We start from the raw sequence: 18,152 nt of genomic DNA on the forward strand, positions 1-18,152 counted from the left end.
AGCCAAGGGCTGGGAGAGTATGGAACCCCAAGAGGTAAGTATCTAGAAGACCTCCAGTGACCAGGAGAGCAGAGGTAAGTTACATTGTCGTCTCGTAGGCTAACCTGGGGTCTTCGAATTGGAACAATGAAAGAACAGGACCAAGCCGGTGGAACCCAACGGTGGATTCTGGATGAAGAGGACCTGTAAAAGAAGGGGACAAAGTCTAGTCCACGCAGGAGTGTCCAGGTGGGGCAGGAGGCAATGCCCACCCATCTGTGGGTGAAGAACAGTGATGGTGAGGGCCAACTGCGGAGTCAAGGAGCTGCAGAGGAGTACCTGAAGTCATCTAGGAGCTACCCCTCGACGGCCACCAGATCTCAAATGGGTCAGTGGTCAAGAGAACCATAATCAAGCACAAGCAAATGCAAGTTGGAGCTGAATAGGATTGTCAGGACTGAAGAGAACCGGCAAGGTCCTAGGGAATCAACCCCTGGAGGGGTGTCTGGGCTGGCCCTAAGATGACGGGAGAGCCAGCAGAAGTAGTCAGAGCCTTATCGAGCAACCCAATGGCAGCAGGCACAGTCTAAGTGAGCCCCAGGCAGCACACCTAAAGAGGAGTCCCACATCGCTGGAGCAGCAGAGAGGAGGCTGTCCTTGCAAACACAGAGTGCAGGGTACTTGAAGGCTGTAGATCCCTTGGAGCAGTAGTCAATATGCCTTGGTTGCTGCAACAGTCGTGGTGGACAGGGATTCCATCCTGGGGGAAGATGCAAGGGCTCACCATCTCCCAAGTTGGAGAGAAGGGAGAGAGGACCAAGAGGACCCCTCAGAACCACTACATGTGTTGGAGCATCTTCGCAGATCCAGTGGACAACAGATCTCAGCAACTGGACGTCATTGCCTTAGGTGCCTGCAGATGCAGGGGAGTGACTCCTTCACTCTAAGGGAGATTCCTTCTTGCTTCTTTGGTACAGCTGAAGTCTTGCCGACCCCAGAGGAGGCACAAGCGGGGAAATGTTGCAAAGTGCTGACAGGAGCAGCAGAAACAATGTTGCAAGACAAGGTTGTGTCGGTGTAGCAGTCTTGTTTGGTTTCTGTGGAGTCCATCAGTGGTTCCGGTGGCCAGGAGCAGAAGAGGTCACTGCAGAGGAGTCCTGGTGAAGTCTTGCATGCTGAATCTGGGGACCCACAAGCAAGGGAGTCCCTAAATAGCCCAAAAAGGGGCTTGGTGACTTTCCATGGTGACCACCTATCAGAGGGGGTCAATGACGTCACCTGCCTAACCTTATCACTCAAATGCTCCCAGGGGACTCTGTCCATCTTGGCTTTAAGATGGCAGAATCAAGTGGCCACCCGGAGGAGCCTCGGTGGTGATTTACAGGGGAGTGGCCACTCCCCTTTCCTTCATGCCAGAGCAGAGTCCATGGGTCCCTGACTGGTGCAAACCAGATTTAGGAAGGAGGGCACAAAATGTGCCCTTCAAAGCAAGCCGGTGGCGAGGGGAAGCTAGCCCTCCCCAGCCTTGTAACACCTATTTCCAAAGGAGAGGAGGGTACACTCCTCTCTCACAGGAAATCCTTTGTACTGCCTTCCCCTGCTCAAGCTGGTCAGGCAGCAGGAGGGCAGAATCCTGTCTGAGCGTGGGCTGCTTGACCCTGGAAGTCTGGTAGGAGCAATACTGGGGGGTCCTGAAAGAATTCCCCAGAGTGCATCAAATCATGTCACCAATACTGGAATCAGTATTGGGTATGATTCAGACATGTTTGATGCCAAACAAGCCTAGGCTCGGAGTTACCATTATGTAGCTGGACCCTAGGTAGTGACCTATGTCAAGTACATAGCTAAAATGGCTTCCCCACACTTACAAAGTCCAGGGAATTGGAACTAGAGTTTGTAGGAGCACCTTTGCTCTTGCAGGGGTGCCCACAGACACAGGGACCTGCACCCTGCCCTGAGGACTGGAAGGGCCTACCATAGGGGTGACTAACAGTGACCTGGTGTAGTGACCAGCACTGAAAGGGTGTATGAACCTTTTTAAGCAGGCTGCCGATGGCAGGCCTGCAGACAGAGTTTGCATGGGCTCCCATGGGTGGCAAAATACATGTTGCAGCCCATGGGGGACCCCTGCTGTACCAATGCCCTGGGTACCTAAGTACCATATACTAGGGACTTACAGGGGTACACCAGTATGCTAATTATGGTGTGTAAAGGGTACCAAGGCAACCAAATTTCAAGGAGAGGCCACAATCACCAGGGTCCTGGTTAGCAGGATCCCAGTGAAATCAGTCTAGGCACACTGATAACAGGCAAAAAGTAGGGGTACCCATGCCAAAAAGAAGGACTTTGTTACACTACATTTTCAACATAAATCTCCACATGCTCCTGCCTGCAATGCAATATCTCTTGGTTGTGCTTGGAGCGGAGCATGGGGTGCATTTTCAGTGGTATTGCAGGTAATGCTGATAGTTTCAGAAACTTTGTGTACCAATAGTGTTTTGGTCACGCTGAGGCAATGAGAATAATGGTGCAGTTATCCACCTTAACCTTTCTCAGTACTCTTGGGATCAGGAAAACAAGGTATATATAAAGGTGTTGGATCATTTTGTCGAAAAGGCATTGCACTTGGTTCCTGGTTGTCAAAACATGCTGGCATAATAACAGCACTTCCAAATGCTCCCCGTTGCGGAGCCCAGAGTGGGATGACCCCATATGTGGAAGATATCATCCACTAGATGCTGGTGAAGTTCCCACTTGTGGCAATCTGATAGGTTCGACTGAGTGCATCGGTCTGATGGTTCTGGCTACCTGGTAATTGCTCCACTGTGATGCACCAATAGAGACTGGCATCTCGTTCCTCCTTGCTTGGAGGCTTAAAACATCAATGTCAACTTGTATGTCCCAACAAAACCCACCTGGCCTGCCAGTCTCAAGGAGGAACTATTATAAGCTCAGTGTTATGGTACAAAGCTCCAGGATATTGATATGGAGCCTCTTTTTTTGTATCCAACTGGAAGCCCCGGGGTGAGAGCTCATGCGTGTGACCTCCCCAGCCATTCATTTAGGCATCCATCCTTAGCACCATTCTGTCTGCTGAAGGATGGAATTAGAGGCCTGCCTTGAGATTTTCAGGAAACCACCACCACAGCAGTTCCTGCTTCAATCTTCTTGTGACATGGACAGTGTTGTCCCATAAGTTGTCCAGTTGTCCATTGTTTGTCCAGTTTTCATTGGCTAGGTCTCATCTGGAGTCTGTAAAAAGTATAAGCCCTAGGCAGGATGACATCAGGGCCAGCAGAGATTGTATGACCTGACTGTGACAGACTGCTTGATAGTGAAGGTACGTGCCATGGCTTAAAGCTTTCTTGCTCTGTCTGCAGAGGGAAATCCCCGTCCCTTCTCTTGACGAACCGTTGATGAGGTATGGGTATACCTGGTGACCTTGTCATCTGAGGAAGGCAGCAACCAGAGATAGCTTCTGGTGAATATTTTATTTGCTGATTTGAGGCCAAAAGGAAGGGAAAAGAATTGGTAGTGCTATCCAGCCACTGACAAGCAGAGATATTTCTGGTGATTCTGGTGCATAGATATGTGGAAATCTGCATCATGAAGACTCAGGGAGGTCGGGTAACCTCTTGGAGTTTTACCATGCAAGAAGACTTTTTTCAGGAATTCTGAGGTCTAGAGTAGGCCTTCACAGTCCTGTTGTCTTTTTTTAATCAAGAAGAACCTGGAATAAAACTCTTGATTTCTCTGGAATCTCAGGACCATTCCAATCACTTCCGGTTGTAGCTCTCTCAGGGGAAGATCTTTCTTTTTGGGTGGATGAATCAGTGGTTCCTGTACAACCCCCAACTTATGTCCTGAGTAAATGATCTGTTACACCATTTGGTTGACTGATATTGACTCCTAAGCATGGTCAAAAAGGAACTCCTCCCTCAACCTGATGAGATGAGGATGGCATGAGGCTGCTGTGAAGAGTTAAGCTCATTTTAAATGGTATTGTGAGTGTGTTTGAAAGGCACTCTTCTTCCGTCCTTTAGACCTGCAATACCCTTGTCTCTTGTTCCCGTTAGATGGATAGTCCTGGTCATACCTGGGCTCTTGTGTGGGATAATATGATTGGCCTTGACCTCCATACTATTTGAAGCATCATCTCTAGGCCTGGGATCTAAAAATAAAGAAGCTGTGATGGTGGTACTGGAGGTCTCTAACCGCCTTTCCTGGATGCGTGTGTTTACATTTCTGTTCTCTAGGGCATCATCTATGTGTTTCCTAAACAGGGTGTCTCTTCCAAATTCCATTTTCCAGTATGTCTGCTTGGACTTCTGGACAGAAAGTGGCAGATCTAAGCCAGCCATGCCTACTAAGAACAGCTGCCCATACCAGCTGGAGGAAGCCTGCATTGGAAATGTCCATTAGAGCAACTATGATGGTTGCTGATGCAGTTGCTCTCTCTTTGCTAATCACCTTAGTAGCCTCCCTTTTATCATCCAGGATGAGGGCAACCAGTGTTGAGATATGGTGCCACATCTGGCGATCATAACAACCCAATATTACTAAGGCATTTGCAGCCTTGATTGATTTTGCTGTCACTGAACCACCTCTATGGCCCAAAGTGTCTACTTGGCTGCTATTGCGATCAGGCAGTGCAGACAGTGGTGTGATTGTTTTTGATCTGTGTTTGCTGCAGACATAACTACATCATTTTGCTTCAGGTCCCCTGTAAGGCAGGCAGGAGCATTATCTGGGGCTATATACTCCTCTAAATGGTCCTGACGCCACTCGGACCATTGTAGGCATCTTTGTTATCTTTTGGACGTCCCACCACACAAAGTCCAGAATAGAGTTGGACCATGTGGCTTTGCGTGGCTGTTTCTTAAAATCGTAAAAGAAGCATTGCTGCTCCACCAAAACCTTTGGAAGATTGAACTTCTTAGCTGCCATCTGGATCAGAGAATAAAAATGGGCTATGTCGTCTAGAGGGGAATGCAGTTGAAAGATCCTCGTGTATGATATGATCGCCCCGTTTCTCATTTCCTCCATCGTCTCCTAGCAAGAATTCATCGTCTGCATCTAAATCCGAATACTTGTACTGTGATGAGTCCTCATCCTCAATATCCTTAGGGACTGGTGGGACCAATGGTGGTGTGACAGCTATGGGAGTTGTGTCCACAAGAGGTGAAGGAAGTGGAGGTTGTGAAGCTGATGCAAGTGGCGGAGGTGGAGGAGGAGGCAGAGTGGGTCTGGGTTGTCCCACAAGTTGTTGCAGGAACAGTCTTTGGAAAGTGTCAATCTTCTGCTGCAGAGTGGACAAAAACGTAACTAGCACCTGCATGACCTTTGGGTCTATATAGTTGTGATGAGGTATATAAGATTTCAATAGAGGTGTCTGCTTGAAATTGTGGCTGGCAGGCATACTCTTGGTAGGCCCTCTCCTCATTGAAGGGCTTTTCCTCAAACTCCAGGATGTAACATACAGTCAGCTCTGTTGGACTGCATGCTGCCTTTGAAGCATCTTCATTGATGATGTCGGTCTCCAGCTCAAATTCTATAATCTGGTTAGGTAAGCATATTGCCATCTTCAAGGATGAAAAGGTGGTCAACATCGAGAAAAGTCTTGTTGTCGAGGGGTATGTCATTGTTGACAAACGTCTGGTTGTCAGTAATGATGACCCCCCCCCACTTTATGGTTGTTTATTAGGGTCCCATAGGTAACAACAGAGTTGTTTAGGATCAAGTTTCCTTTTTGGCTCTGTTGTCGTAAAAGTGCTTGGATGGAGCACTTTCCATGGAATCACCCCTCAAAGAGGGTACTGCCCCCGTAATAGGAGGGTACTTCTTTTCTGTTTTCTCCAGCAGATACAGTGCCAACCTCTTCTCATTATCCTTCAGAGTTGTACAAGGAAAAGTGCAAAAATGGCACAGGATGAGCTGGATAGAGACCAAAAACAGTGCTTACGTGGATCATGCATATAAATATATTCTGTTCACAGGTAGAGCAGTACTTGAAAAGACATCTCTCTCTCTGTCTGTCATGATGACAGTTAGTGACAGAGGAGATGTTTTTCTGGCACTTTCTCAGAAAATTACCCTTAAAACAACATACAGTACTTTGAAAGCTGAAGAAAGGCTTGATCAATCCAAGAGTAGACCGGGAAATTTACAGGATAAGGCCAGTGCGAGGTCAGAGCAGAGCTTTTCCCCGGGGCTCCCTCACAAACGACATGCAGTAGAAATCTGAGCTACTGTGGCCTCTAGGGTGAGTAAGAGAGCTTAGCACTTCCATTCCATTAGCTGTAGTTTGGATTCTTTCAAATGAGGTGGATCTGCCACTAAACATACACTGTTGTAGAGGCCTGTGGCAATTTTCACCACAATTTTACTGATAATTAAAGTTACCAGGGATTCCCAGCCTGACAAGAAATGAATCAAGCAGGTGAATATCTGAAATATCCAAAACTGAAGAACTAAACCTCTCAACAAAAAATCTCTATGTGCTACATCTCCTCTTGCTACATCACTCACTGCTATATTTCCCAGTACTATATATCACATCACTGCATCTTAGAACAATACATCTCACACAGCTAACTCACATCACCCACAGCATCTCCAACCTCAGATGGAGGCTCCCAACATGGACATTTTTCCATATCTGCATATCTAATTGCACCTTTACATTGGAACTCAAGAATAACAGGCACATTTATACCTTCTTCCACCCTGCAAGGAAGTAAGTAGCCCTCTTTTAAACTGTCTTAAAATATATCCTACGTTGTTTTGTGATGTCTATGGATTACACAACTAATTGTTGAGTGCACTTTGAATGATATGGTCTCCTATGTTTTATGATGCTACTTAATTTCTCAGTTGATAATTTACTATAGATTGCATAAAGCAAATATAGTACCACGTAATATGGAAAATAATGTATTCTCAACTGCAAAAGGGGATTAGTGTTACAGTGAAGAACACAAGAGTACGAGCCTACTGGCAGTCTCTATGGTGAACATGTTGAGACTTTATTCCTTATAATAGCCATTTGAAATGACATCCAAAAGACAATTCTGTATCAACCAAATCACAGCCCTTGTTTCATTCAAACCACCTCTTTGATTCTCAAACCCTTCCTAGCCACGTCTGTCCCATCTCTCATCAACCATCATCTCTTGCCTACTTTTCCTAATATTCATTGTACTTTAATAGTAACATGCCGCTTTGAAGAGTAAATAAACACCACCTAAGTGACAACAATCATCATTACTAATAGGGGCGATCCTTGAACTCTGCAATAACAAATCAATATCATACCATCACTGTTGTTAATATCATGACTATTCCATGGACACTATATGTACAACTACTTACACAGAAGGTCAACACCAAACTGGTGCTGAGCAATGTGTTCAAACATGGAGGTCAGGATGGGTAGCAGGGCCACTGTGGTGTAATTGATGTTCTGAGACACTCCTTTCATCTGAGTTCGTGAATGTGTGAATTTTCCCAACTTGAGGTTCTCCAAGATCTTCTCTAGGTCTTCCGCAGCATTTTCGAAGAACGAACGTACTCCGGCTTTCACGAGCTCCGAGCCAGACTTCATCACCGTACTGCAAAAGATCAGCTGTTACTATATATTTATGATTAAGGCCTTACGGGGAACTACAGCACAGCTCCCAGACCTGAAGCAAACTCAACAAACATACTACTTTTGCCCAGTGACACGGCGGTTATGAAATCACTGTTTTCTCATTGAAAGATGGAATGCAATTTTTTATTTTTTTTTACAATTTCGAGGATACTCCTAAGGCTCTACATGTTTTCTTCCATATTTTTCTGCCACTCCCCTTCAGCCTTCTATTTATAAAGGGCCTTACCTGCTTTGCCTTTTAATCCTTCAAAGTCCTATTTCATATATTCCCACCTCCTACCGTTTATCCCTTGAAGCAGTTTAGGAGTAAAACATACCATAGGTAGGTGCTTTAGGATGGACTGAGCAAAATATGTTTATGAAAAAATATGACTAAATGGTCAATCAACAGCACTGATAGTTTGGTTAAACATGTTGCAGACACTAGGATAACAATACATTGGGTCTGATTCACAAATTGCACTTTGTGGTACCATTTGTAGTACTACAATATGTACTACAAATTGCAATTCACAAACTACATACAGAGTTTTAAGCCTCTGCCTTATGTATACTTATGTGTGTGGAGTTCTCTGTCCCAACTGTGAAGTCTCTGCACACGCAAGTATATGTTTTAGTTTTAAATGTGGGAGGGTCTGGGGAAAGGGGCAGATTTGCTGTAAAAGGGCATGAGATTAGGAAGGAATATTTGGGATTTAGGGAGGACCACAGAGGGGTCTACATAGGATCGTCACACAATCAAACAAGAGTAAGCCAATTGATTTAATCAGGGGCAGAGGCATGTAAAATACACCTTTACACCTCGTAGTAAATTTACACTCGCTGAGTCCGATTCATGAAAGGACTTACAAGTAGTAAAGCTACGAGTAGGGAGTCTCTGTACTGTGGTGGAATCTCCCCACTGGAGCAGAATCACCTCACTGCAGTTCTCAGTGTGGAGATGAGTCTCCATATTCGTAACTTTACTTCTACTCGTAAGGACCTTCATGAATCTGGCCTAGAGAGTGTAAATTTATTACAAAAGTGTCACTCGTAACTTTACTATTCATAAGTCCCCACATGAATCAGGCCCTGGAAGGGACTTACGAGTAGTAAAGTTATGAATGTAGAGTTTCCGCACTTGTGTCAGAGTCTCTGCACTTGGGGTGAATCTCCGCACTGAGAACTGCAGTGAGGAGATTTCACCACCAATGCAGAGACTCTGCACTCAGAACTTTACTTCTCCTAAGTCCCCTCGTGAATTGGGCCCTAAGTTTGTTAATATGAAAAATAGTAAATCTACTCCAAAGTGTAAGCTACTCAAAGGTGTAAGTTACCTTAGCGAATCAAGCTTATTATATTTTTAACAGGAGAACTTTATTTTTATATTGTGCATTATTTGAACATTTCCACCATTAAATTGCTAAGATCGCATAAAAGTACATAATATGATGTATAACATATATCACATATAACATGCAGGAGGTTGCCTTATGGGTGGGTGCTGGTGGTATATCCACTCTGCAAACACTGCACCTTAAAGAGATGTAGAGATCCAATAATGCCCAATTGGGTAAACTAATCAAAAACTGCTGCAGTGTACTATGCTAGATGAAGGATATGAAGAAGTATCTCTGACGGCTCAAACTCCAATCTTTTCTCCATAGAAAGAATATATTTTTACATAGCTGTCACTGATGAATGGACCCTTAGGCCCATATTTATACTTTTTTAGCACCGCATGTGTCTTTTTTTACGCAAAAGCGGCGCAAATGCGGTGCTAAAAAAGTATAAATATGGGCCTTAGATTGTTGAGGTACATGTGTGTTTTTAGAAAATTAGCAGGCAAATATCCCCTAAGATTTGATTTAGAGAGAACCATGTTTCAACAGATCACTTTTACCGAGGTTTGCTTTTATAGGTTAAACAGGGTTGTGGGAAGTCCTTCCTTTTCTAGGAGGGTGATGGCATGCGGCCCTTCTGTCCAATCTAGGCTGGATTTTTTCGGTTCTTTTATTTGGAGTTTACTTTAAAGGCATATTACAAAGCTGCAGCATATTCAGAAGACAAAAGCCAGGAATTTGTACCGAATTAGGATCATGTTTCTAAAGCCCTTCATCAACAACATTAGCTACTGATGAGGACATAAAGCTGCTTTGTTAATGCTTTAACATTTTTTTAAAAAAATCCTTATGCAATAACCAGCTTTCTTGAGTAGAAGAGCTGTCAAATGTGTTCCTAGCAGAACACTGAACCCAATGGGCCAACAATGATTTGCTGTTCCCACATTCCATTTGAAGAAATGAAGTAGCTAATCTTTTCGAGTGCAAGGTACTCAGGAATGGAATGAAATTCCTTTGCATAGCAGGAAGGAAATATGCCTGTTGAAATTGAATACATTACTGAAGATATGGCCTTTGAACACCCCAAACCATTTTTGTCATTTTTTCAGCATTTCTTTTTTTCAAAATAGCGCCACGTGACATATTTGAGGGTGTACATTGTGCTTTATAAAATATCGGAAAACTATAACTCAACTAAGCACTCAAATACAGATTTGATAAGCAGAATTAAAACACTATACTCCTTTGGTTTGGTAACCTAATCCTGGGTAGGTGTAAAATATCGATGTACTGCACAATAATGTTTTTTACGTTGGTATTTAGCGAAATCATGTTGTATGTCAATTGTTTCTTAAGATTTTCATCTATTTGCAAATATATCTACCACATAATTGGAAACTGCATCACAGACATTGGACCTCATTACAATTTTGGCGGTAACTGCCGCCTACCGCCACGGCGACGGGTGCCAAAATACCGTCGCTGTGGCTACCAGCCGCATTATGCCTGTAGACAGAATTCTGCCCGAAGGCTAGCAGAATACCATTGACAGTCATGGCGGCAGATGGCGGTAAGGTGGCGCTGCTGCCAGCAGCAGCGCCACGCCAGAAAAACACTGCTGACCGTATCATGAGCCAGGACCCCCTGCAAGGAGGTAAGTTGGGTTCTCCGATAGGAGAGAGAGGTGGGGGGTGGTGTGTGCGTGTGTGGGGGTGTTGTGTGTGTCTGTGGGGGGTATCTGTTTTTGTATGCATGCGGGTGTGAGTCGCGTTGAATGTGTGCACGAATGACTGAATGTGAGTGTACGTGTATGTTGTGTGTTGTGAATGCGTGTGCGCGACAATGTATGTTGGTGTGTGGGTATGTATGTGTGCATGCGTGGGTGGATGTGGGTATGCGTGTGTATACGATTGTGTATGTGTGCGCATGTGGGAGTGTAAATGTGCGGGGTGCAGGAGAGGGAGGGGGAGGGTGGAGGAAGACTCTTGGGAGGGGGAGGGGGGAAAGGGAGACCCCTATCAGTGTCAGGGAAGGAATTCCCTGGCACTGATAGTGCCTACCGCCATGGTGGTAGGCGGGTCATAATCCCGAGGGTGGGATTGTGACGGCCGCCTGGCCTGAAGTCTCCAGCCCAGTGGCCGTTACCGCCCTGGCGGATGGAGTGGTACATTGGCGGTTTGGCTTGAGCCAAACCGCCAATGTCATAATTTGGGAAAAGGTACTGCCAGCCTGTTGGCAGTACCTTTCCCCAAATTACCGACGACAGCCAGGGTCGTAATGAGGGCCAGAGTTCGAAGCAGAATTTGTATATGCATCTATATCTTCATTTCACCGAATGGAAGAGAGCCACCCCTCCCCACCCACACACACACCACCACTCGGGTGCTTTGGGTGGAAGGAAGTAACAAACTGGTTTAGGCTGATTTAGCTTGAGCTTGACCAATGCCAGTGGCAACAGCTCTTCTCCTACTAGCATTTTCTCTAAATGATCATTGATTCTGGGTGGCACTTGGTCCATGGGAGGTTGGCTTCTGAACCAAAAGTATGTGAGTTGTCTGGGTATGGGAAGGTTAGTCTCAATAAATTCCTCTGAATTTCATAAGGCTTTTTGAGCAAACCTGCTGTCATTGCCAGAATTGGGAAATAATTTCCTTTGCACACTTTGAAGGAGTTCTGAAGCTTTGAGCTATGCAAGGTTTTGCAGTGAGATTACTAATGACAACAGACAGAAAAATACCCCATCTATTAGGTGCGATTATGACTGGCCATCATTATTTCACAGTCTACAACAAACATTGCATGGACCATCGGGCCACCTGGAAGAAACTGAACTAGTTAAGAATCAGTGCCATGTTTTCCTTCTTCTGTCTTTTCTTAATGGCCTCTTACCTTGAACCATTATGCCCCTTGGAAGAAGCTGTACTATGTAACCAATTAGTGCTATGTTTTCCTTCTTTTATATGCTCCTGGTGGCCCCTTGGACCATTGTCTCACCTGGGAGAGTCTGTATTAGGTAATTCATCCTTTGCTCTGTTTTCCATCTGCTCTTGATGGCCACTAGGACCATTATGGCACTTGGGTGAAGCTGCATTAGATAAACAATCAGTGTCATGTTTTCATTGTTTTATTTGCTCTTGATGGCCACTTGGACTATTGTATCATCTGGTAGAGGCTGTACGAGGTAAACAATCAGTGCCATGTTTTCCTTCTTCTTCTTGCTCTTGATTGCCACTCAGATCATTTGTCACCTGAGAGAAGGTGTACTAGGTAAATATTCAGTACCATATTTTCCTTGTTCTTTCTGCTCTTGATGCCCACTCAGACCATCATGTCACCTGGGAGAAGATTTATTAGTCAAATAATCAGTGCCATGTTTTCCTTGTTTTATCTATTCTTGTTGACCTCAGTACTGAGTTTGTGGGTAGAAGGAGCTGAGGAAGTTTATTGCTGTGGTTCTCAACCTGTGGTCCAGGGACCCGTGGGGGTCCACGAAGCCTCCTCAGGGGGTCTGCAACGGCTCAGAAAATTAAATAATATTAACAGATTAGGTCCCCAGCTTTCAGTAATGACTTAGTGGGGGTCCCTGGATTCCAATAATGATTCAGTGGGGGTCCCCGGGTTCCATTAATGATAAAGTGGGGATCCACAGAAGTCAAAAGGTTGGGAACAATTGGTCTATCGTTTTCAGCTTTTTGCCATTCTTGGCTTGGTCCATACTAAACACAACAGCAATAAAATAAAAATAACGCAGACTCTAGTGAGAAGACATTGTTAACTATTTTATACTTTGAAGATCTTTTCCTTCAATATGCTAAAGGTGCTTGCTTAATGTATTAAACATAGGCTTCAACAGGCAAACAGAGACCATCTGACAGAAACAACAATTTTGTCTGTAAGAAACACAGCATTCTAGAACACAAAGTCCGTGAGTGAGAAAGAACAGTGCAAATATTCAAATTCCAAACAAAATTTCTAGGTATCCCCACTACAAATGGAAAGGTTTCTGAACTGGTTGCAGGGGACGAGATTCTACTGAATGTAATCACTTTAAAGAGATTTTGTCAGACTAAAGCAAGACTACTTTGGAATTCTAAACAAGCTATTTTTTCAGACTGGCCGTGGACAATTTTCATAAAAGTGCAAAGCATAACTCTGAAATACTCTCTAAGAAAAGACCAGAAACTCCAAAAAAGACATGGAATTCAGGACGCCGGTGAATACGCGGCTTTTCTTAGGGTGATCCCTCAACGGTCAGACAGAAGCACCTGACATTACCAGAAGGAGATGGACGATACAGAGCTCATGATGACACCCTAAAAATCTGGAACACACCACCTTGAAGATGAACAAGGTTCTCACATTCAGTAACGTGTTAGCTGGAAGGGACAGGATCTAGCTGCAGATTCCTTAGTTTAGAATCTTCCCAAGGCGTGAGCTTGGATCCAGAAACTTTTTTCCCATAGTACATCTGCAGTTGGTAGAGATAGTGTATATATATATATATATATATATATATATATATATATATATATATATATATATATATATATATATATATATACACACACACACACACACTTACATAGGAATATAATACTCAAATACTTATGTAGTAACAAATTAAATACAATATGTCTATCTATATATATATATATATATATATATATATATATATATATATATATATATATATATATATATATAATAAAATAAAAAGGAGACCTTGGTAAAATGGTGGAAACCAAGGTGAATATGTGACTCTTACACTGGATAAGACTTATCTACAGATGAACTAAAAAAGTTTCTAATTACGCAAAAATGTAAAAAATTTACAAGATTCTTAAATAAAAAGAATCAGTCTGATTTTGAATATTCAGTATTATGACAGCACTTAATAAATTGTGAACCCAACCTACAACAAGTAGAATCAGGACACAATGAAAACAGCTGTACCTAGATGAGGCATTAACACCTAAATGCACAACAGATAGAAATACCTTCATAAAGAGGACAAAATACCCCTGAAGACAGTAAAGCTCTTCCAAAAGAAGGGATTCTTTTAATGTGAACACGAAAGCACAGAATAACTCCTAACAATCACTAATATTACTATTATATACAAGAGCATGAACAAAATCTACAGAGAGATACTTCTCAATGAAGACCCATGATAGCCTGGCATAAGCAAGGAAAAAGAAGAATAATGTTCAAAGATCATGAACAAATAAATGCCTCAGCGGCGGCCAATGCAAATGTCAAGGGGGGAAGTGTGTGTTGGGGGGGTGGGGTGACGATGGGACGGGGAAACAATTTTAAAAAACCACTTACCTTTCCTGCTGCAGCCGCCTCTGCCTCCTGCCACCTCGCTCCTCTGCACCTGTTGGTGTTCCAACATTCACTGGGACAACAGCACAGGCTCTCCAGCAATTCTGGCTCTGCTCTCATGCTAAACCTAGCATGAAAGCAGCATCAGGATTGGTCTGAGGGGCTTGAACTGCAGCTCAGAATTTGCACTGGGGTCAGTGCAGTTTCCCCTGCCTGCACTGCTAGCTGAGCCAGCAGATGAAAAATAAAACAACAGTAAACTATTGTTTTATTTTTCATCTACTGGCTCCTAGCCAGGGGGCGACACTCTTCTGCATTTGCGGAGGAGCTGCCCCTGACATGCCTACACCAAAGTGTAGAAAATCCAACAAACTTTGATGGCTATAAAAATTGTAACAACAAAACAAAGAAAGTCTTAAAGTTCCCAAAATGATCTGATTTCCAATGTATCAAATGTACCAAAAGTAGAAAACTGTTACTACCATATCACTTGTAAAGTAGAACGTACATAACAAGTATATATAAAGAACCCTAGGGTTGCATTACCAATTAGAAGAAAAAGAAGAACTTCTTCACAACTACACCATTTCTTAATTAATATACTGACACTCCTATGGGGAACCTCGGTATTAAAATTAACAGAACTAAGTCATTTGTGATGAAGACTGGACCCAAATTACCAAAAACGAAAAAAATCGTTTTAGAAGGGCATGAGATACTTAAGGTCCCACATTTTATGTATCTGGGAGTCCCCATTGATGTAGATTTTAATTGGAAATTTTTAGTTAATACACGTTCAATACAATTCCAAAAAGCCATTGAAGCTGTTTTTAGGTTCGCGAAAAGACTCCTACATAAACCTGTAAAGGAAATGATGACTGTCTTCTCCTCTAAGTGTCTCTCTATTGCGACATTTGGAGCTGGGGTTTGGGGGCATGCAGAATGTACAAGACTTCAGATTATAGAAAATAAATTTTTAAGAAGGTTATTAGCAGTCCCTCAATCTACACCAGTAATGTTCTGTCACAAAGAAGTAGGTTTGAGATACATATCTAGCGATATAAAACTTCAACCTGTCATATTGTGGGTAAAAATCAGGACTAAGCCTGAAGCGTTTTTATGTAGAAAGGTGATACAGGATTGGCTCCTCTTGTCACGATTTCTAGATATACCCTGGCTTAGATATGTTTATCTCTCTCTCCTATCATTAGGATTAGGAGAATTTTTCTTTAAACCAGATACTCTAACAAAACAGGACATCAAGAAGGTTAAAGACATATTCTGGAAGAAAAATCAGGCCATGGAGCCAGCCTCTGGTGTAATGAGACTGTGGATGAGACATGAGACACAACAACTTCAACCAAAGTTGTATCTGACCATTATTAATCACGAACGACAAAGGTTTTTACTCACGAGGCTACGTTTAAATACTTTACACTATCTGGTAGCATTTCCAGTATGTGGAACCTGGTTCAAGAATCTTCCTCCTTGTTGTTGCGATGGAAAGACATCTCAGAGTACATTACATTTTATGCTTTTTTGCACTTTATATGCTGCTCCAAGAAAAAGCTTTTTACGTCCGCTATTTCTGTCCAACAGTATTAGAACTAGCCAGCTTGCTTATTCCCACTTACATGATCTGGGAAATATGGACATAATTCAGGCTGTGTTCAATTTTATATATGCTGCTTATGGTGTTCGGAAAATGTATTAATAACGTTTTTTTAGAACTTTTTTATGAGTGAGAAATTTGTATGTTTTATTTATTTGATGTCTTTTATTGTCTTTTTGCACCGAATAAAGTAAAGTAATGAATGAATGAATGAATACTGACACTCCTATGGAGTTGTTAATATTACAAGTTCCTATAATGGATACTCGACCTTATGAATACAGGATCTCACCTTCTGCAGAGGGAGCAACTGTGACCCCCAAATGAAGGTGTAATAGCCCACAAGCTAAGGAATCCCATGTTAATATATTTATATGCTGATCAGGCGTACAAATCAGTACTCTACTTAGAGTAAGGTACATACCATGAAGGTATAGACTCTTGAGCATCCGCTCTTCTTCAGAGTTAAGTAAACAACATTACCTTTACATCAGGTTGAAAAAAAAGCAGACAGCTAAGAGACTGTCACTGACAAGCCTGAAGTGGAGAACTTCCACTTTCACACCACGTAATAAAGAATAATAATGAAATTATCCTTGAAACATCAGGCATGAAACCTCCTACATAGGGTTCTAGGATAATATCCCAATACTTTATACTTAATAATTTAAGGAAAAATAGCACCTGCCGAAAGCAAGAACACCCACTTGGTGCCACCAATAGGTAGAACAGACATAGAACAGAAAGATTCTCACAACACTGCCAAAGCATGGCTCATCTGCTAGTCAGGAGGTATTAATTAGACTAAAAGATGGAGAGGAACCAAGCTAATTTGCTGTTCCACCCATACTGTCATGAAAACACCTTAAAGCGGAGTCAGCTTGTGTACCCAATAAACGGGCACCATCAAAAGGCATGTCAATTATTGTGATTTGAATTGACTCTGAAAATCCAGAGGTACGTAAGCATGCATGGTGACGTAATGCCACTGAAGAGGTCATGGCCTGACCCACAGAGTCAGTAGTATCCATACCGCAGCAAATGATTAGTTTAGCTGGCTGCGGGCCATCTCTACTCATAGGGGCAAGAGTATCCCTGATATCATCTTGAACAGTAGGTAAGATGTTTGCCAATGAGTCTTATAATGAATGTGAAAACCGTCCTAGACTGCAAGACGCATTCATAGAACATAAGGTAGAACTTGTGGAGGAAAGAATATGCCTTCTGCAAACAAACAGACTCCAGGAATGTCTATCAGATGGGAGTGTGGTAAAGCCTAAATATCATGGGAGGCTAAAGTAGCCTGTATCACCAAATTATGGTGAGTAGGATGTTAATTAAACAAGCCTGATCAACCAGAGCTGGTCATGCCTATGAGATATATCCTGATCAACAGGGGCCCCTGTATCAGGCTGAGCCCAAGCACCCACAAAACATCATGCAGGGCTTCTCTGTAAGGAAGTACAGGCTCACTCCCGTTTGTCCTTGATGGAGGACAATTCCACTGAAGGAAGTGTCAAATTCAAAATCATAGCAACCCTTCTCAGCATGTCAGCTAGAGAAGAACTCGCCTCCGTAGCAAGGCTAGGGGTAACAGTAGTCCTAAGGCTGGAGAAGAAGCCAAACCACTAGCCGTAGCTAGGTCAGCTATCCAGCTGTCCTCTATAAGAGGCTGTTCCACATGTGAAATGTGTAGTATATCCATAGCCTCTTCACCATGTCTGTCAGAAGTACAAACATGAGGGGACTGCCCAGAGTTTGGAGAGTGGTCAGGGATAACTGACATGACTGGCGTTGTACCCGAAGTCGAGCGGCACCAAGAAGGTGAATCCTCAATGTTGGAGGCCTAACTGAAGCCGAGGGCGAGCCTGCTGTGTGGACACAGTGAAGAACTCTTGCACCTCCTTGGGGCCCACAGGTGCTCCTGGTGAAGGTGACATCCCAAAAATAGTGTGAAAGGAATTGTAGAGTTCATGCATCTGGGTCATAGTCACCCCGGCTCCAGGAAAAGTGGGGATACGTGGGGCAGGCTCAGGCCTCGACTCCTCAACCAAGGAATGGTGAGAGGCCGTACACAGGGAAGTCAGTAACTTTCACCACTTTGACAGCTTACGTCAGGACTTATCTTGTGACGTTGATGAAGAAGGACGTCTACGAGAATGACTCCTTGACCAGGCCCGCGATCTCATTTCAGTACGAGAAGGACAGGGGTGGTTTCTTTTTTAGGGCTGATTAATAGCAAAACATATTAAATAGATTGATT

The 18,152-nt window shown here is 43.3% G+C and overlaps 1 protein-coding gene across 9 annotated transcripts in view; it reads right to left on the bottom strand.

The window, feature by feature from the left end:
* Window positions 1-18,152, bottom strand: part of RYR3 (ryanodine receptor 3) — a 1,450,647-nt gene that overhangs the window by 475,472 nt on the left and 957,023 nt on the right. For all 9 annotated transcript variants that reach the window (XM_069208992.1, XM_069208994.1, XM_069208991.1 and 6 more), the window contains one exon: window positions 7,351-7,589. In XM_069208992.1, the coding sequence (XP_069065093.1) occupies window positions 7,351-7,589 (239 nt within the window). The remainder of the gene's footprint in view (window positions 1-7,350; window positions 7,590-18,152) is intronic.

The sequence above is a fragment of the Pleurodeles waltl genome, chromosome 9 (assembly GCF_031143425.1).
Source record: "Pleurodeles waltl isolate 20211129_DDA chromosome 9, aPleWal1.hap1.20221129, whole genome shotgun sequence".
Taxonomy (NCBI): Eukaryota; Metazoa; Chordata; class Amphibia; order Caudata; family Salamandridae; genus Pleurodeles; species Pleurodeles waltl.